Source organism: Panthera leo, chromosome C1 (assembly GCF_018350215.1).
Source record: "Panthera leo isolate Ple1 chromosome C1, P.leo_Ple1_pat1.1, whole genome shotgun sequence".
NCBI classification, from domain to species: Eukaryota; Metazoa; Chordata; class Mammalia; order Carnivora; family Felidae; genus Panthera; species Panthera leo.
Window position 1 is genome coordinate 32,973,110 of NC_056686.1, and position 21,687 is coordinate 32,994,796.

The 21,687-nt window shown below is 37.5% G+C and overlaps 1 protein-coding gene across 1 annotated transcript in view; it reads left to right on the top strand.

Moving 5' to 3' along the window:
• The window catches only part of CCDC30 (coiled-coil domain containing 30), a 126,049-nt gene that overhangs the window by 13,055 nt on the left and 91,307 nt on the right, over positions 1-21,687 (top strand). Inside the window, exons 7-10 of the mRNA XM_042950487.1 lie at positions 1,813-1,966; positions 11,627-11,698; positions 18,088-18,203; positions 20,797-20,895. Coding sequence (XP_042806421.1) covers positions 1,813-1,966; positions 11,627-11,698; positions 18,088-18,203; positions 20,797-20,895 — 441 coding nt within the window. The remainder of the gene's footprint in view (positions 1-1,812; positions 1,967-11,626; positions 11,699-18,087; positions 18,204-20,796; positions 20,896-21,687) is intronic.

Sequence of the window (21,687 nt, forward strand, 5' to 3'; positions counted from 1 at the left end):
AAAAAACAATCCTTTACTTAATAATAGTAGCTTTTACCAACTATTTTGTTTGAATATATTAAAATGTATAGATTCATGCTGTGAAAATTATAAAATTGTGCATAAAAGTATTATAAACACATCACAAAAATTTGAGAAGAAAGAAGTTAATACTGATTTTTATTGAATGTATCAAAATTTAAACAGCGTGTGTTATATCCCTTGAAAAATCACTTTGGGATAATACATACTTCTTCCCAAATATGTTTGGAGCCCTTTTTGTGGGTAGTCCTTTAATATATAGCACATTGTTTTAAGTAGAATCAATTCTCTTCATAGAATTAAATTTTTTGATCTGAGGAAATGTTATTAAGCACTAAATCCAGTGAATAAAGTATTTGCTGGGAATTTAACCACAGGAAGTAACCCAAGATAAATATATATGGTTGAAACTGTATATCATAGCGGGTTGTTTTGTTTTGTTTTTTGATTTTTTTTTGTTTTTTTTTGAGAGAGAGAGAAAGAGAAAGAAAGAGAGCGTGTGCACATGCACGTGCACAAGCGGGAAGGAGAGAGAGAGAATCTTAAGCAGGTTCTGCACTCAGCGCAACCCTGAGATCATGACCCCCGCTGAAATCAAGAGTCTGTCACTCAACCAACTGAGCCACTCAGGCACCCCTCATAGTGTTGTTTTAAATAGCAAAATTTGGAGACTACCAAATGCTTAAGTGATTATATAAATCATGTTGCACCCACTCTGGAACATTATATAGACTTTAAAAATTATCGTTACAAAATCGGCGCTGTTATGTGGGAAAATGTCTCTCATACAATGTTAAATGAAAAAGCCAGACAGAAACATGTACATAGATTGGGATTATGACTATGTAAAAAATATCTATAAATAAAAAATATTGCAAGGATATATACCGATACACTAGTAGTTTTGTTATGTATATGGTATTTTGGTTGTCTTCTTATCTTTTAGAAAAATTTGTATAATGACTATATAAATTAATACATATTTGGGGATCAAAAGCAAGGTATGATTGAGACTGAATTTCTTAGCTCTTAAAATGCTTTGAAAATAATTACAGGGGCGCCTGGGTGGCTCAGTTGGTTAAGCATCCAACTCTTGATTTTGGCTCAGGTCATGATCTCATGGTTTGTGAGTTCAAGCCTTGTATCATGCTCTGTGCTGACAGCATAGAGCCTACCTGGGATTCTGTCTCCCTCTCTCTCTGCCTTTCCCCTGCTTGCTCTCTATTTCTCTCTCAAGATAAATAAAAATAAACTTAAAAATAAAGAGCAAGGTATAATTGAGACTGAATTTCTTAGCTTTTAAATGCTTTGAAAACAATTGCAGAAAAGGAGCTGGAGCTGTAAACATGATTTGAGCGTGTGCATATCTTGAAATTAAATGAAATACGTTATGTGAATGAATTTTATAAACTGTATTTAATGGACTGTATACATGAGGATGACTTTCTCTCTTTTTTCCAGATGATACTCACTTCTATGATAAAGTTTCTATTTTTTATAATTCAATAATTTAAATTATATATTTAATTTAATATAATTATATGTATAAATTATATAATTTAAATAATAATCTCTTAGATTAGGTTGAACTATATGAAGTTGTACGTTTATAGTGGAAAAAGATTAAATATCACCAACTTTATATGGTTTAACTTAATAAAAGAAATACATATAAATGAAATACTGTTTGCTACTTTCCTTTATTAGCTTTCAAACGCTTGTAGGAAATAGTGCAGTGTTATAAGAGTACATTTAATTTTTGTTTTATGACTAAAAATAGTTTTATTTCAGTCCCATAATGAAGACCTGGAAAAAGATAAAACATCACAAAACTGCCTAGAGAGAAACGCAGAACAAGTAGCAGAGAGGTTAGGGATGGCCCAAGAAGAAATCCGAAGGCTCACTGATGAGCTACAAGGGAAGGAGAAAGAACAGAGTAAATTAGGTAAGTTGTGGTTACAGAGGAACATTTCTGACCATGTTTTAATTATATATTATATATGATACATTATATATTATGTATTATATTATATCTGATATCATATATTATATATATTATAGTTGACATTTTCTCAGGATAGAATTTGAGTACATTGAGGGAAAAAAATCTCAGTTTGATAAACAGCTTCTTTTTCTCCAGTGTCCAGAAATGTTTTACTGAAGCATAAGCATAACCTACCTACCAAAATGCTTAAGTCCCAAGTTTACACCATGCCGTGCAACAGATTCCCAGAAAACCCCTTTGTTTCTTCCTTCTAGGTCTACATCTTACTCAGAAGTAACTTTTAGCATTATTTCTGAGTTTTGATTGCAGGCAATACACATTCTTAAACTGGGTTTGTTTCTCTTGTTCAATCTTATGTTTGTGAGATTCCTTCATGTCATTGCACGTAGCCGTAGTTTATTCACTTATGCTGGTTGTGTATATTCCACTGAATAAATATTCTACAGTTTACGTTATCTAGCCATTCTACTGTTGATGGATATTTACATTGCTTCCACTTGTGGCCTATTACGAATAGTGCTGCTATGAATATTCTTGGACTTACCGACACATTTCTGTTTGTGATATACCTAATTATTGGATCAAAGGGTTATGTGTAGATTCTACTTTGGTAGGTAGCTGCCATACTGTCTTCCAAATAGTTGTATTAATTTAAGCTCTCCTCACTTGTATGTGAGACTTTGTGAGTACTTGATATTGTCTATCTTACTAACTTTGCCTTTTCTGGTGAGTGGGTAGTGGTATTTAGTTATGGCTTTAATTTGCATTTCGCAAATGGCTAATGAAGTTGAAAACCCTCTCATAATTTGTTGTTATTGTTGTTGTTGCTCATTTGAATATACTATTTTGTGAAGTACCTGCTCAAGTCTCATGTATATTTTTCTATTGGGTGGTATCTTTTATTAATTTGTACAATTTCATTTTTTTTCTTTTTTTTTTAAGTTTACTTATTTTTGAAAGAGAGAGTGCAAGGTGGGGGAGGGATAGAGAGAGGGAGAAAAAGAGAGAGAAAGGGAGAGAGAGATTGAGCAGGGGAGGAGCAGAGAGAGGGAGAGAGAGAATGCCAAGCAGGCTCTGTGCTGTCTGTGCAGAGCCCAACGAGGGGCTCTATCTCAGAAACTGTGAGATTGTGACCTGAGCCGAAATCAAGAGTTGGATGCTCCACCGACTGAGCCACCCAGGCGCCCCTAATTTGTAAAAGTTCTTTATATATCCTTGGGACTGTCGGCTGGGTCAGCCAGTTGGCGGAGCATGCAACTCTTGATCTCAGGGTCATGAGTCCAAGCCCCATGCTGAGTGTTGAGATTACTTAATAAAAAATTTTTTAGTTAATTCTTTATGTATTCTGGATATGACCTTTTATTGGTTCTAAATGTTACGTTGGAGTTTTTGCTATATCGAAATGCTAATATTTATCAAGTCAGGTTTAACACAGTTATTTTGTATGGCTTCTAGGTTTTCACTCATAAAGCCTTTTCTATATCACTGTAAGATTATTGAAATGTTCATCTCTATGGTGTTTTATTGTGCTTTTATGGTTTCATTGTTTATATTTCAATCTTTGCTTTATCAATAATTTATTTTAGTATAAAGTTTAAACTTTTAAAACTATCCCCTTTCTATTTAATAATTTACAATGATTATGAAATTAGGCTGATTTTCAAATGCAGCATATAGGTTTCTTTAGGATAATATCTTTAAAGGGTTAAATGTATAAAACAGTAATTATTCTGCCAAACTGATCGTGGGTTTAAAAACAATATCAGGAGGGTTGAGATTTTGTTAAGTATGTGTTTTAAATAATGAACACAAATGAAATTTTTGGAATATGGAATTTTTCTATATCCTAATAGGGTATATACACCATTATATATATTTCTTAAAATTCACCGAACCATACACCGATAAGGGTGAATTTTACTGGATGCAAGTTAGAAACCCAATTTTAAAAAATTTTTGAAAAGAAATTCGGCTATGTGAGTATGATGAGAAGCAGTCTTTGCTGCTTGCAATACAGAAGGAAAGAGGAAAAGCAGGACACCCATTCCTTTTAGTCACATTTGGACACAACAGAACTCAATCACATGGCACTCTGTTCCATCAGCAGTGGTTGGTCTGGTAGATCCTAAACTATTAACTGAAAGTTGTCACCACAGTAAGTATACTGGGGGGCTGTTGGGAAGCTGAATTAGCAAGTCCTTTAAAAACATATGTCGTATCATGGGGCACCTGGGTGGTTCAGTCGGCTGAGCATCCGACTTCGTCTCAGGTCATGATATCATGGTTTGTGAATTCGAGCCCTGCGTTGGGCTCTGTGCTGACAGCTCAGAGCCTGGAACCTGTTTTGGATTCTGTCTCCTCTCTCTGCCCCTCCCCACTCGTGCTGTGTCTCTCTGTGTCTCAAAAATAAATAAACGTAAAAAAAAAAAAAAGTTTAAAAACATATGTAGTATCAAAAAAATTAAAATAAAATATATGTAGTACCAAAGTGTGCCCTAGATATAACTTCTTGAGTCATCGGTTTACAAGTCAGAATGTATTCCTAGGTAAATGTGTTATACAACAGTGTTTACCAAGTATCAGTCTACTTTCAACACTCTTTTTTTTTTTTTTTTTTTTTTTTGAGAGAGAGGGCGCAAGTGAGCAAGGGACAGAGAGAGGGAGAGAGAGGGAAGTGGGGCTCACCTGATGCAGGGCTCCAGTTTTACCTGAAGTGGGACTTATGTTCACCCAAAGTCAGATGCTTAAAACCGAGCCACCCAGGTACCCCCAAACTGACTCTTCAAAAAAAAAATTTTTTTTTTAGTTTATTTAGTTTTGAGAGAGAGACAGAGACAGAGACAGAGTGTGAGTTGGGGAGGGTCAGAGAGAGAGGGAGGCACAGAATCTGAAGCAGGCTCCTGGCTCTGAGCTGTCAGCACAGAGCCTGAAAAGGGGCTTGAACTCCTGAGCCATGAGACCATGACCTGAAGTCAGAAGATGCTTAACTGACTGAGCCACCCAGGTGCCCCCAAACTGACCCTTAAATGAAGGACTCTATTTTAGCTTAATCTCTACCTCTGTCTATATCACATCCAAAACCTTGGATGGGAATGAAAAATTTTGGACAATAACAAAGATATTCTTCAAGAATAAAAAAAGAGGGTCACCTGGGTGGCTCAGTCGGTTAAGTGTCTGACTTCGGCTCAGGTCATGATCTCATGGTTTGTGGCTTCGAGCCCCGTGTCAGGCTCTGGGCTCTGCTGACAGCTCGGAGCCTGGAGCCCACTTCGGATTCTGTGTCTCCATCTCTCTACCCCTCCCCTGCTCGACTCTTTATCTCTCTTTCAAAAATAAATAAGCATTAAAAAAAAAAAAAGAATAAAAAAAGAATTAATGTCAAATATTTATAGTATTCTTCAATAAATAAATTATATGAAAAAGATGAATTTTTTTTCATTTAAGGGAATTATTAACCAGTTATAATGTGTGGACTTTACTCGATACTGATTGAAACAAATTTTTAACATTCGTGAAAAAAATTGGAAATGTGGATATTTACTGGATATGTAAGGAATTGCTAAATTTTCTTAACCACATGTGTACTGAATGTTTAAAAAGACTTCTTTTAGAGATATATAGTGAAATATTTATGGTTGAACAATATGTCTAGGATTTGCTTTTATAAAGACCCCTGTACCACACCCACACACAAAAAATAACTCAAAATGGATCACAAAGCTAAATATAAGAGTTAAAACTGTAAAACTCTTAGAAGAAAACATAGTAACTCTTCATGATCTTGGATTAGGCAATGATATTTTAGTAGAGCACCAAAAGCAAAAGTGGTAAGAGAAAAACTAATAAATTGGACTCAGTCAAAATTTGAAACTTTTTACAAATTAAGTTATTTATTTATTCTAAGAGAGAATCCTAAGCATGCTCTACTCTGTCAACACAGGGCCCAATGCGGGGCTTGATCCCATGAACTGTGAGATCATGATCTGAGCCAAAATCAAGAGTCAGACACTTAACTGACTGAGCCACCCAGGTGTCCCCTAAATTGAAACTTCTATACTTCAAAATACAACATCAAGGGACACTTGGCTGGCTCAGTCAGTAGAGCATGTGACTCTTGATCTTGGGGTTGTGAGTTCAGGTCCCATGTTGGGTATAGAGATTACTTAAGAAATAAAACATATTTTTTAATTTTTAAAAGTTTTATTTATTTATTTTGAGAAAGAGAGAAAGAGAGCATGAGCATGGGAGGAACAGAAAATGTGAGAGAGAATCCCAAGCAGGCTCTGTGCTCAGCGTGGAGCCCAACACAGGGCTCCAACTCACAAACCACGAGATCATGACCTTACCCAAAATCAAGAGTCAGACACTTAACCAACTGAGCCACCCAGGAACCCCTTAAGAAATAAAATCTTTAAAAAAACAAAACAAAACAAAACAAAACAAAACAACATCTGAATGTCCCAATCAGATGTGAATATTTCTATTCATCAGTTTTTTGGATTTGTTTTATATTAATAGTGACACAAATAAATAATGATATTATTGTCATGAATCTAATATTTGCAGCTAGATGAATAATTATGTGACTCATTAAATCATAAAAGGAAAACAATTGTATTTCTATATGCTATCAAGAAACTATTGAGGGGTGCCTGGCTGATTCAGTCAAGGGAAACCTGATTTTTGATCTTGGGGTTGTGGGTTCGAGCCCCATGTTGGGTGTAGAGATTACTTAAAATCTTTTAAAAAAAGAACTATTGAGAAATGAGATAAAAATTACCACTTGCAATATCAAAAAAAAAAAAAAAAAAAAAACAACCAACATCAAGAAAGTGAAAAAGACAACTCACAGACTAGAAGAAAATGTTTGCAAATCATGTTTGATACAGGACTTATATTTAGAATATGTAAAGAATTCTGATAATAGTAAAAGAAAGCTTGATTTAAAAATGAGCAAAATATTTGGGTAGACATTTCTCTGGAGAAGATATATGAAAAGATGCTCAATATCATTAGTCACGAGGGAAGTGCAAATTCAAACCACAATGAGATACCAGTACACACACACTAGAATGGCTATAAAAAACCAAAAACAAACAAAAAAAACCCAAAACAAAGCATGACAAGTGTTGGTAAGGATGTGGAAAGATTAGAACCTTCATATATTACTGACGGGAATGTAAAATGGTGCAGACACTGGAAAATAATTTGACAGTTTCTCAAGATGTTAGATGTAGAATTATCATGTGGCCCATCAATTTAACTCTTAGGTATCTACCCAAGAGAAATGTGCGTGCGAATGTTCAGAGCACTATTTACAATAGCCAAAAGATAGAAGTGACCCAAGTGTCTCTCATTGGATGAATGGATAAACAAAATGTGATACAGTAATTCTTTGTAGGAAATAGTTAACAGAGACCTGACACTGCTGTCCTTAGAAAGGCATGCTTGTGAGGTCAGCCCTTGACTAGCATCTGGGAACTTGGATTTTGGGAGTGTTCCCACCATTCCCTAACTGATAATAGGGGCTCACTGTGCCTGAACTGTTTGTGCAAACAGTGTGGTTTATACTTATATAGGATCCCAGGATACAATTTCAAGGTGGGAGAGGGGTGTTTCTCTCACACCACCCAGCAATTCTTGGACATCATTTGGGTGTCCTACGTTTCAACTTAATTCTGACACTATTTACCTTTAATTCTGACGCTGTCTACCTGAAGATACTGTCAGATTGTACAGGCTAAGGCTCAGTCTTGTAAGACTGCTACCCTCCTTCAGATGCCAGTTGCAAGCCTAGGGTATCGCCTGTGCTTCTGACCAACTGGCTATAGATTGGAATTTCCAATTACCCCCTCCTTGGGTTTGATGAATTTGCTTGAGTGGCTCATAGAACTCAGAGAAATATTTAATTTGCTAGATTACTGGTTTATTATGAAAGGATATAACTTAGGAATAGCCGGATGGAAGAGATGCATAGGGCAAAGTATGGGGATGGTGTGCAGAGCTTCCATGTCCTCTCTGAATACACCATCCTCCCCAAACCTCCATGTGTTCAGCAACCCAGAAGCTCTCCAAACCCTCTCCTTCTGGGTTTTTACAGAGGTTTCACTACAGGCATGGTTGATTAAATCATTGGCTATTGGTAATTGATTCAACCTCTTGCTCCTCTCCTGTCCCTGGAGGTCAGAGGATAGGACCTCTAATCCCATGGTTGGTTCTCCTGGAAACCAGCCCCTGTTGTTAATTGCTGGCCAAAAGTCACCTCATTAACATAAGATGGCTTTATCGCTCTCATCACTTAGGAAATTCCAAGGGTTTTAGGATCTCTGTGCCAGAAATGGGTTGAAGATAAGGTCAAATGTATATTTCTAATCACAAAGTGCAGTATCACAGTGCTCAATACCTGCCTTCCTTCTGAGAATCTGGAATTTTGGTACCTGGTGGGCAGAAGTGGTATATATGTGACTAGTTAGCCCCAAACAAAAACCTTGGGCACTGAATCTCTAATGAACTCCCTTGATAGAAGATACTTCACATGTATGATCAGTTTGTTGCTGGAGAAATTAACCACACCCTGTGTGACTCCACTGGAGAAGACTCTTGGAAGCTGGAGCCTGATTTCCTCTGGCCTTTGCCCCATGCACCTTTTATCTTTGCCGATTTTGCTTTGTATCCTTTTGTTGTAGTAAGTATCAGCTGTGACTATTAGTATATCTTTAGTCCAGTGAGGCAAGTCCCAAGAGTCACCGAACCTGGGAGTGATTTAGGGGACTCCAAACACTCATGCAATGGAAGACAATGTGCCTGTAAAAACCAAATACTTAACGCTTGCTACAACATGGATGAATCTCAAAAACATAATGCTAAGTAAAGAAGTCAGATGCAAAAGGTCACATATTGTATGATTATATTTATATGAAGTGTCCAGAAAAGGCAAAGTAGATTAATGGTTGCCCAGGGCTAAGAGTGGGAATTAGGGTTAACTAAATGGGCATGAGGTTTCTCAATGGGGTGATAGAAATGTTCTAAAATCAGATTGTGGTGGGTTTCACAAATGTAAATATACTAAAAGTCATTTAATAGTACACTTTAAAAAGGCAAATTTTATGGTATATAAATTGCACCTCAATAAAGCTGTTAAAAATAGAAGAACTGGTGGAAATAGGTGTATTAGATAGAAATCTAAGATGGTCTCCACGAGCCTCACCTGGTATACACATACCTTTCCCAAGTTATTCAAAAATCAACTACAATATAGATGCTGCTATGAAGAGCTTTTGCAGATGTAGTTAAGGTCCCAAATCAATTGGCTTTAAGAAAGAGAGATTATCCTAAGTGAGACTGACCTGATCAGGCGAGCCCTCAAAAGAGGTTAGGCTTTTCCCTGAAGAAGATATCCAAAGTGTGAGACGGATTTGATGTGAGGTAAATTCTCCTTTGCTGACTTTGAGGATGGAAGAGACCAAGTGGCAAAGAATGTTGGTTGCTTCTAAAAGCTGATAGACCTCCCAGGCTAACAGTTAGCAAGGAGATGGGGACTTCAGTCCTACAACCATGGGACTGAATTCAGCCTGCAGCCTGAGTGAGCTTGGAACTACATTCTTTCCCAATCCCTCCGAGATGAACACACCCAGCTCATACCCAGCTCATACCTTGATTTCAGCCTCTCACGAATCTTGAGATCATGACATGAGCCAAAATCAAGAGTTAGACACTCAACCAACTGAGCCGCCCAGGTACCCTCATTTTAAGTCACTGAGTTGTGGTGATTTGCTTTACAGCATTAGAAAACTAGTGTATGATAGTTATGGACATAAATGAAACAAGATTGGCCATGGCTTGATAATTGTTAAAAGCTGGATGATTTTAAAAAAAGCGGGATGATAGATATAGGTGTTTCCATAACTGTTCTATCTACTTGTGTATATGTTGGAAATTTTCCTTAATAAAAAAAGTTCTTAAAAAAATACCCAGGGCAACCACTAAAAGGAGTAGACTTAGAAAATAAAACTGTCAAACAGTAGAGAGGTCATAGAAACTTGGTCATAAAACCAACACAGTTTTGGAAATATTACTAGTTTAAATGCTCTGAGAGAGAGCTATGATTTTCAAATATCTGTGTGGACATGACAGGAGATGCTAACCTGGCAGTACGAGTTCATGCATTTGGTGGTCTCTGATATACCTGACTTTGGTATATGACATATTTGGTGTATGTGTTATTGTAGAAATAGGTTTGTTTTTTTTTAAGTGGAAATTAAATCTCGTGTTCACAGAACCTCTCAATTACCTCCTCGGTACTTTAAGCTTCCATAAAAAAATTTATTGTGTAGAGTAAATTCTGAGCTCTCTAAGGCTTTTCTGGTTTGCCTCCTGTGTATCTATCCAGCTTCCTACCCCACATTTCCCCTAATCCTTTGCTCTGTAGGCCCAAGCAGTATCAGACTACATATAGTCCCCAGAACACTCAATGTTCTCTCCTACCCATTCTCTTTCATTTATGCTCTTCACTGTCTCTGAAACATCCTCCCACCTGCTATCATTCTACTCCCTCTCTTTCCATAGATGAACACTTAGGAAAATCATTGTTCTAGTAAAACAGAGTAATTCTTACATCTCTGGCACAGTGTAGTCAAACAGACCTGAGTTCAGATCTCAGATTTACCATTTGCTTGTTGTGTGACATTGAGCAAGTTGGTTAATTCTTCTGAGCCTCCCTTATCTTATCTATAAAATGAGAATGCTAATATCTACTCTGAAGGTTTGTTATAATGTTAATACATCTGACACTAGTAACTGCTGTTGCCAGTAGCAGTGGCAGTAATAGTATTGTTAGGGTCAGAATCTAATTTTAGGTGAATCTGGTAGATTAGACTAGGATTTACTCCAAAGAACTGAGCGTTTTGGGGTCAATAATGAGACATGCACGATTGTGCTGATGTACTTACTTTGTGATTAGGAATGATCTCATAAGATTCACCTTAGTCTCTTACCTCTCGGAGGTTCTTCATCCTGACATAGGAAGCCAACCAGACATACCATTGGTGATGACTAGACTCCAGGAGGCCAAATGATAAAACCTGGATTGGAAAACGCAAATCCGGTTGACTCCAATGCTCCATGTTCTTGCCCTCTACCATTCTGCCATCTTCATATAATTCTTGAATAGTATCAAAAGATACTTCCTGAAATTCTGTTGTTTTGATATTTCTAGCAACTACTGGTAAAATTCTAAATATTACTAATTGCAGGAACTAATTTTAATATTTCTGAGTATAGTTTTCTTTTTTTAAAGCTGATAGTACCATGCTTAAAAAGTTTAGCTTTTTTCTATTTGTTTATAGTAGTCCCAAATTCTTCAGCATGGAATCTAGTTAGGGAAACAGAAATATTATCAGATCAGATAATCAGGAATAATAATAAGGTGCAGCAGGAACACTAAAAGGAGTCTGGAAAAGCTTCCTGGAGGTGACATTTATGCAGAAACTTAAAGGAAAATCAGCAGAAATAGAGTGTTCCGAAACAGGAGACCACTTCAGATTTGATCATTACACTAACCATTCACTCCTTACAGAAATATTTTGTTTCTTTTTTCTTTAGACTCTGCACTTAAGAAGGCTCAACTAGAAATAGAACACTTGAAAGAAAATTTGATAAAGCTGAAAGAGAATGGTGAGTCATGCATGTTAGTAGATATAATGTTTAATAATACATTAAACAATAATTTAATATGTATTAAATATGTTTTAATATAATAATATCTTTAATAATAATACTAATAAAGCACTATTGCCATTGTTATTACTTATTTCTACTACTATTACCTTACTTATCACTTACTGCTTACTAAGTAACAGGTATTCTCCCAGGCACTTTATATGCATGAACTCTAATCCTCACAACCCTTCCAAGTAGTATTATCATTCCCATTTCAAACACAAAAAAACTGAGTTATGGAAGGTTAAGTGAGTTATCCAATAGCTACATTAAGTATTAATGAATTAAGTAATGCAGAGGGAGTATTAGAACCCATGTATCTGGGTTAGTCAGATACTCATGTATCTGACTCCAAAACCTGTGGTCAACACCAATAATACCTATTTTGCCCCTGACATCAAGACACCTTATGATGAATTTAACAATACTTCACACACACGTGTTCACTGGGAAGCCAATAGGCTTGGAATCCATGGTGAATTAGTTAACCTGTCCCTGGCTTGACTGTAAAAATGCTACCAGCTATAAATAATACAACAAAAGTTGAGTGTTGTAATGGTAGCAACTACAAAAATAATTAAAAACGTGTTACCAGTTTTAAATAATTCTAAAATTGAGCTTACCCGGTGATACTGTGATTTATAATAAGAAATTTGTATTTAGTCTTTGGCCCTGTTTCTGACACCAAGCTTCTAAAACCCTGCAAATTTCCCATGTGGAAATTTGTTAATGAGGACTCTTGGAAAGCCCCTGGTTTACCAATGCTGGAAGGGGACAGGGCTGGAGACAGAGTTTAGTCACCAATGGCCAATGGATTTAATTACTCATGCCTATGAATGAAGCCTTTATAAAAACCCCAAAGGACAGGGTCTGGAGAGCTTCTGGTCAGTGAACACATGGAGATTTGGGGAGAGTGGTGTCCACAGAGAGGACATGGAAACTCCTCACCCCTTTACTCATACTTTGCCCTGTGCATTTCTTCTATCTGGCTATTCTTGAGTTATATCTTTTTATAATAAACTGGCAATCTAGTGAGTAAAATGTTTCTCTGAATTCTGTGAGCCACTCTAACAAAGTAATCAGACCAAGATGGGGGTCGTGGCAACCTCTGATTTATAACCAGTCAGTCAGAAGCACACGTAACAACATGAGCTTGCCATTGGCATCTGAAGTGGCGAACATTCTTGTGGGACCGAACCCTTAACCTGTGCAATCTGATGTTATCTCCAGCTAGATAGTGTCAGAATTGAGTGGAATTATAGGATGCCTGGCTGGTGTCCAATAATTGCTTGGATGTATAGGAGAAAAGAGCCCTTACATTGTAATTGGTGATCAGGATTGTTAACCCTCCTTTTCAAAAGTATGTGATACAGTTATAAACACTGCCTCCTTAGTAATTGATAGAACAATAAAACAAAATCAGTAAAGATATGGAAGACTTAAGAACACTACCAGCCAACATGATAATTATAGAAATTGATAATTATGGAAATTTTTGATAATTTCTATAATTGATAATTATAGCAAACTCCACCACATCACACATTCTTTTCAAGTATGCATGGAATGTTCACAAGGAGAGGCCATACTGAGCCATAAAATACATTTCTGTGGAAGAACTGAAATCACAAATTATGTTCTCTGACCATAATAGAATTAAACTGAAAAGCAATAACAGAAGTATGTTTAAAAAATCCCCAAATATCACAATTGCACCAAGAAGCATAAAATACCTAGGAATAAATCTAACCAAAGATGTAAAAGATCTGTATGCTGAAAACTATAGAAAGCTTATGAAGGTAAGTGAAGAAGATATAAAGAAATGGAAAGACATTCCCTGCTCATGGATTGGAAGAATAAATATTGTCAAAATGTCAATACTACCCAAAGCTATCTACACATTCAATGCAATCCCAATCAAAATTGCACCAGCATTCTTCTCGAAACTAGAACAAGCAATCCTAAAATTCATATGGAACCACAAAAGGCCCCGAATAGCCAAAGTAATTTTGAAGAAGAAGACCAAAGCAGGAGGCATCACAATCCCAGACCTTAGCCTCTACTACAAAGCTGTCATCATCAAGACAGCATGGTATTGGCACAAAAACAGACACATAGACCAATGGAATAGAATAGAAACCCCAGAACTAGACCCACAAACGTATGGCCAACTAATCTTTGACAAAGCAGGAAAGAACATCCAATGGGTAAAAAACAGTCTCTTTAACAAATGGTGCTGGGAGAACTGGACAGCAACATGCAGAAGGTTGAAACTAGACCACTTTCTCACACCATTCACAAAAATAAACTCAAAATGGATAAAGGACCTGAATGTGAGACAGGAAACCATCAAAACCCTAGAGGAGAAAGCAGGAAAAGACCTCTCTGATCTAAGCCATAGCAATCTCTTACTCGACACATCCCCAAAGGCAAGGGAATTAAAAGCAAAAATGAATTACTGGGACCTTATGAAGATAAAAAGCTTCTGCACAGCAAAGGAAACAACCAACAAAACTAAAAGGCAGCCAACGGAATGGGAAAAGATATTTGCAAATGACATATCAGACAAAGGGCTAGTATCCAAAATCTATAAAGAGCTCACCAAACTCCACACCCAAAAAACAAATAACCCAGTGCAGAAATGGGCAAAAAACATGAATAGATACTTCTCTAAAGAAGACATCTGGATGGCCAACAGGCACATGAAAAGATGCTCAACGTCGCTCCTTATCAGGGAAATACAAATCAAAACCACACTCAGATACCACCTCACGCCAGTCGGAGTCGCCAAAATGAACAAATCAGGAGACTATAGATGCTGGAGAGGATGTGGAGAAACGGAAACCCTCTTGCACTGTTGGTGGGAATGCAAACTGGTGCAGCCACTCTGGAAAACAGTGTGGAGGTTCCTCAGAAAATTAAAAATAGACCTACCCTATGACCCAGCAATAGCACTGCTAGGAATTTACCCAAGGGATACAGGAGTACTGATGCATAGGGACACTTGTACCCCAATGTTTATAGCAGCACTTTCAACAATAGCCAAATTATGGAAAGAGCCTAAATGTCCATCAACGGATGAATGGATCAAGAAATTGTGGTTTATATACACAATGGAGTACTACTTGGCAATGAGAAAGAATGAAATATGGCCCTGTGTAGCAACATGGATGGAACTGGAGAGTGTGATGCTAAGTGAAATAAGCCATACAGAGAAAGACAGATACCATATGTTTTCACTCTTATGTGGATCCTGAGAAACTTGACAGAAACCCATGGGGGAGGGGAAGGAAAAAAAAAAAAAAGAGGTTAGAGTGGGAGAGAGCCAAAGCATAAGAGACTGTTAAAAACTGAGAACAAACTGAGGGTTGATGGGGGGTGGGAGGGAGGGGAGGGTGGGTGATGGGTATTGAGGAGGGCACCTTTTGGGATGAGCACTGGGTGTTGTATGGAAACCACTTTGGCAATAAATTTCATATATTGAAAAAAAAATCTTCCTCATGAAGAAAACTCTGAGTTCAGATATCTTCACTAGTGAATTCTAAAAAGCTTTTTAAAGAATAAATAATACCAATTTGACATAAATTCTTCCAGAAAATTGAAGAAGACAGAACACTTTCCATATGGGCAGCATTACCCTGATAACAAAAACCAGGAGGAAATGTTACAGTATCCCTGATGACTATAGAAGAACTTGTGAAAGTATGGAGAGTAAGAAGTAACTTTGGGAGTAGTTGTGTTTCTCCACAATGAATTGGCCAAATAAATGGCTGTGCATCTATTAATAAGAATGACATAGATGTATGTGCATGACACAAATAGATGTCCGTGATATGTTATCAGGTGAAAAAAGCAAGTTGTACAGTACTATATGCGGGACAGTGTTATTTTGGCTTTTATTTTGGGGGTCTGGGTGTATGTGTGTGTGTGCCCACAGGACTTTGATGAAGTGGTACACATTAATGTGGGGCAGTAGAGTCGTGAAGACACCGGAATAATTTTGCGTAAGTTGTAAATACCTGCTGCACTGAGTGTTTCAACTGTCAACCACCTACCCCACTATCCCAGCTCCTTCCAGCCCCTGTCTTCCCAGCTGCTAAAGGAATAATACTTGGCAGTTCTCTAGAATTTTCCTCCTGAGCTCATTCTTACAGGTGAAGGTCCATGCTTTAAGAGTTGTTAAATATTTTTAATAAAACCCTTGTCTGTATGTTAGAATGTGTATATAGAATCTTTTGAAGAGTATTTACTAAGTATTAATATTATTTTGGGTGAGGGTGGTGAATAAGGGTTAGATGAGAATATTCAGTTTGAACATAACATTGTTTGTTTGTTTGTTTGTTTAACTAAAAGCCTATATTCCATTTGTGATCAGCAAAACAATATTGCATTTAAAACAAGCCATAATTCAACTGCATTTTTAAGATTTATGAAAACTAAAATTCTAGTAACCTCCAGTGTGGACAAATGGGGAGTGTCATTGTACAGAATGTAACTTTGTACAATCTTTTTGAAGATTTGTTTTGGCAGTATCTATTACATTTTCTAAATGCACATATCAGCTGATCCAGTGGTCCGATTTCTGGGGACTTGTTTTTTGGAAGTAATGTCATAAGTACCTAAAGACTGATGAAAAAGGATAATGATTTTAGAATTGTTTATAAGAGCAAGTCATTGGCAACACACCTGAATCTTCATCAGTAGGGGAAATGAACGCACTGGGCAGAATAAAATGAGAGGATGTGTTGAGACCAGTAGATTAGTAAGTGATGTATGAATAAGATGGACTAAAGTAGAGAGGAATACATTACTGATATGACACAGCTGCATACCCAAAATATATATTGAGTTGAAAGAAGCCTCACACACAAAAAATATGCATATTAAGAATCCATTTGTATGAAAACCAAGAATCAGTAAAACTAATTTAAAAGTAGTTCCAAATGAGAAATGGAAAATGACTTTGTAAGGACAGTCCTGTAAAGACATCCATGATACAAAACAACAACAACAACAACAACAACAACAACAACAACAACAACAACAAAACCCACACATCGATATGGTAAAGTTGCAGACAGATTGTATAGCATCATTTAAATCTTTGAAAGATTCCACAAGCCAAAAAACAAATGTCTCTGTCTCTGTATATATGCACCCACCCACTGACACATATACAAGGTGGGATTGTGAATGATTTTTTTTTCTTTTTGGTGTGTGTTCAGCACTTTTCAAATTAAAAAAATTACATGCTAAGAGGGGGAAAGGAAAAGGAAGCAAGGGGGGAAAAAAGGAAGAAAGGAAAAATACAAGGAATAATTAATACAAAACAGGTGATAAAGAGGGAAAACAAAGGAGACTCTTTTTTAAGTTTATTTATTTTATTTGTGTGTGTGTGTGTGAGAGAGAGAGAGAGAGAGAGAGAGGAAGCACAAGCCAAGGGAGGGGCAGAAAGGGAAAGAGAGAGAGAATCCCAAGCAGGCTCCATACCACCAGCACAGAGCCAGAGCCCTACGTGGAGCTCGAACTCACAGACTGTGAGATCATGACCTGAGCCGAAATCAAGAGTCAGACGTTTAACCAACTGTGCCACCCAGGTGTCCCAACAAAGGAGACTTTTAAGCAGAAGAAGAAAAATAAGAGAAATATATGTGGAAATGGCTAAAAAGAAACAGCTACAAATTCAGGAAAGTTTCCCATAGCAAGTTTGCAATAATAAGGAAACTGATGAGCCCTGGAAAGAGCAGGTCTTAGAGTGGACTACCATTTTTTGGGCTGTGGTGCAGGCAGAAAGATGGTTTTGATACATTAACTTGATTTAGCTTAGAAAATCTGTCCATTCACTGCTCGTGGCTCACCATTTGTTGTCTGGGGGGCCCTACCGTTGCTGAATAGAAGTGTCTAGGAGTGTATGTGGTATGTATGAGAGATAGGACCACAAGCAAGTAGGAAGATAATTTTCTCTGCTGCTGAACTTCTAGGAGGTAGGCTCCACTGCTTTAAAAGTACATCTCCTCCAAGAGCCTCTAGTGCCAAAAACCCTATCCTCAAAATATCCAGCTCTGGGGCGCCTGGGTGGCTCAGTTGGTCAAGCGTCCAACTTCGGCTCAGGTCATGATCTCATGGTCCGTGAGTTCGAGCCCCGCGTCGGGCTCTGTGCTGACAGCTCAGAGCCTGGAGCCTGCTTCAGATTCTGTGTCTCCCTCTCTCTCTGACCCTCCCCTGTTCATGCTCTGTCTCTCTCTGTCTCAAAAATAAATAAACATTAAAAAAAAAAGTTTAAAATATCCAGCTCATTAGTCTGGTGTGAGAAACAAAAAAAACTGTGTTCTTTTCTGTTTTAGATTCAATTGACCTACAGAAAGCAAAGGAACATAATCAGAGACTGGATGAAGAAATTCTGGCTTTAAGAAATCGGGTTCGATCACTTGACTCAGAAAAAAAAGCGCTTGGAGAAGTAGTAAGTTGTTGAATGTCATTTGTTCTTAGAATTTATTTAAATGTGTATAAAATAACAATCAGCAGCTAGAGCAACATAGATCTGTATTGCCTATATATATGATTGTGTATATATATATATATATATATATATATATATATATATATATATAGTCATTAATGAGGACTGATACTGGCGGCTATAGCATCCCAGATAGGTGCCATACTGTGACTTAGATGACCTATCAGTATTTATATTTTATACATTTTAGCTGCCTGTGCTAAACAGTAATGTGACTGCTCTTATGTCAGTTTAGGACCTTTTTAATAAGGATTTAGATATCAGTTTACACTTAATTTAGCAAATAGAAATTATTATTCTATTATATTGGATAAATTTGAGTTGTGCCACATTGTTGAATTATTTCTTTTTAGTAATGTATTGATTTTTTTTAATTTTTAGTTTTTTTAATGTTTATTTATTTTTGAGAGAGACAGAGACAGAGCGTGAATGGGGAGGGGCAGAGAAAGGGAGACACAGAATCTGAAACAGGCTCCAGGCTCTGAGCTGTCAGCACAGAGCCCAATGAAGGGCTCAAACTCACCAACTGTGAGATCATGACCTGAGCTGAAGTTGGATGCTCAACCTACTGAGCCACCCAGGAGCCCCTGTATTTATTGATTTTTACTATGGACTTCTAAGTTCTGGATATATGTCTCTTCAATTTTAGTTTATATTCATTTTACAGTCATATCTCTAGTGTCTCACACAACAGCCCACATAAACTAAGTGCTCAAGTAATTTTGTTGCAAGAATGAATAAATACCCAAGAGGATGGCTATTATCAAAACAACAGAAAACAAAAAATGTTGACAGTAATATGGAGAAATTGGAGCCCTTGTGCATTGTTATTGAGAATGAAAAATAGTATTGCAGTGACTATAGAAAACAGCATGGCACTTTCTTTAAAAAGTAAATGTAGAATTACCATATGATTGAGCAATTCTGCTTCTGAGTATATACCCAAAGAATTGAAAGCAGGGACTTGAACAGATTTGCACACTCATGTCACAGCAGTGTTATCCACAGCATCCAAAAGGTTGAAGCAATGCAAGTGTCCCTTGATGGATGAATAGATAAACAAAATGTGGCACATACATTTAGAATATATAGATAAACAAAATGGAATATTACTCAGCCTGAAGGGCATTCTGACCTGTGCTACAACAGGGATGAAACTTGAAGACATTATGTTAATTAAAATGTTAGTCACAAAAGGACAAATAGTGTATGATTCCCTTTACATGAGGTACCTAGAGTAGCAAAATCACAGAGACGGAAAATAGAATGGTGGTTGCCAGGGGCTGCGGGGGGGGGGGGGGGGAAGAGAGGGACAGAATAGGGAGTTCTTATCTAATGGGTAAAGAGTTTCAGTTTTGGAAAATGAAAAGAATTGTGAAGACTGATGATGGTGATGGTTACATAATAATGTGAATGTACTTAATAGTACTGAACTGTGTGCTTAAAAATGGTCAACATGGTAGGGACGCCCATGTGGCTCAGTTGGTTGAGCGTCCAACTCTTGATTTTGGCTCAGGTCATGATCTCACTGTTCATGGGACTGAGCCCCAAATCAGGCACTATGTTGACAGTGTAGAGCCTGCTTGGGATTCTCTCTCTCCTTCTCTCTCTGCCCCTCTCCTATTCATGCTGTCTCATGCTCTCTCTCTCAAAATAAATAAATAAAACTTTTTTGGGGCGCCTGGGTGGCTCAGTGGGTTGAGCGTCCGACTTCAGCTCAGGTCACGATCTCGCGGTCCGTGAGTTCGAGCCCCGCGTTGGGCTCTGGGCTGATGGCTCAGAGCCTGGAGCCTGCTTCCGATTCTGTGTCTCCCTCTCTCTCTGCCCCTCCCCCGTTCATGCTCTGTCTCTCTCTGTCTCAAAAATAAATAAAAACGTTAAAAAAAATTTTTTTTAAATAAAAAAAATAAAAATAAAAATAAAAAAACTTTTTTAAAAAGGTCAACATGGTAAATTTTGTGTTACGTAGGTTTTATCATAATTTTTAAATGTAATCATAAGCCTGAATAAACAATGACTGTTCAAGTTGTCTTAGTCTTTGTAAATTTATATATTTAATACTGACATATACTTATATGTTTAATACATGCATGTACATATATACATCTGCATTATAAAATTCAAGAAGGGTACATCCCACACAGTGTTGTTTCTGGAAAGGGAAAAGGGATTGTGGGGTAAGGTTATGATAGGATAATATCATTTTTTTCAAGTTTATTCATTTTGAGATGGAGCGTGTGAATGGGGGAAGGGCAGAGAGAATGGGAGACAGAGAACCCCAAGCAGGCTCTGCACTGTCAGTACAGAGCCCGACTCAGGGCTCGAGCTCAAGAACCATGAGATCATGACCTGAGCCAAGATCAAGAGTCAGAAGCTTAACCCACTGAGCCACTTTTTACTCTATAAACCTATGTGTGTTAGTTGGATTTTTTTTGTGAAGAATGTATTCATGTATTACTAGTACCTTTTAATAGCAAAGCAAACCCCCTCCCCAACCCCATACTCTCATATTTAAAATACTTTTGTATTTAAGGTTGAAAGGCTCAAAGGAAAGATTCATGAATCTCAAGAGAATAAGCAACTTGGAAACCACTCCCCTGGGAAAACTGTGGGTGCTGAACAGAGAGAACAGGTATTTAAAAGTCTATTCTTTCTGGTTTCATATTTTGAAGTGAGTCCCATTTTTGCAAAGTATACCAGAGCGATTGGTGCTGATCATTTATTACTCTCCTCTTATTGCCTCTTTTTCTATTGCTCAGCCAATTAGAATGGAGGAAGAAATTGGGGTGCAGAGGATGTGTTTCTGTTCACTTCTTCCCCACAGTGTGAAGAAAGGGATGGATTATTTCTTTTAAAGAAAAGAGGAAAGGAATCTTACAAAGAGACAACCAATTTGAGCATTTTTAATCATCACAATGAAGTTGATTTATAGAATCAACCAATGGTGGGAGAGGGGGTAGTTGGAGCCACACTTAAAGTAATAAACCGGGGTAGAGAACGAGAAAGGCCTAGACGCCATGTACAGTGTCTAGTCTTTTCAGTGTGATCGGCATCTGAAGCGGTGGACAAAGTGATCGACTTTAGGGCTGGAATGAAGCAGGAGCCAGTATGTGTTAGATAGGGCTGTTTCAGACACTCAGGGCAAGGAGCTAGACTGCTTTGGGGGGCTTTCCTCTTATATACTTAAGATGAGTGACATCCCTTGTTGCTGAGGGGTCTCATTCACGAGAGCTGTTTTTATTGTAGCTCCCTGGGCCCTATAGCCCAGACCTCTTAGGTATCATGGAAACTACAGCTACAGAATTTCTTGGCTCTGACCCAAGGAGTTAGTGTCCTTTCTTGTCTTCCAAAACCCTTTTCCATATAAGCAGTACATTTTTGTAGGAAAGAAAGGAAGAAAAGCAGGGAATGAGGAGTGGAGGAA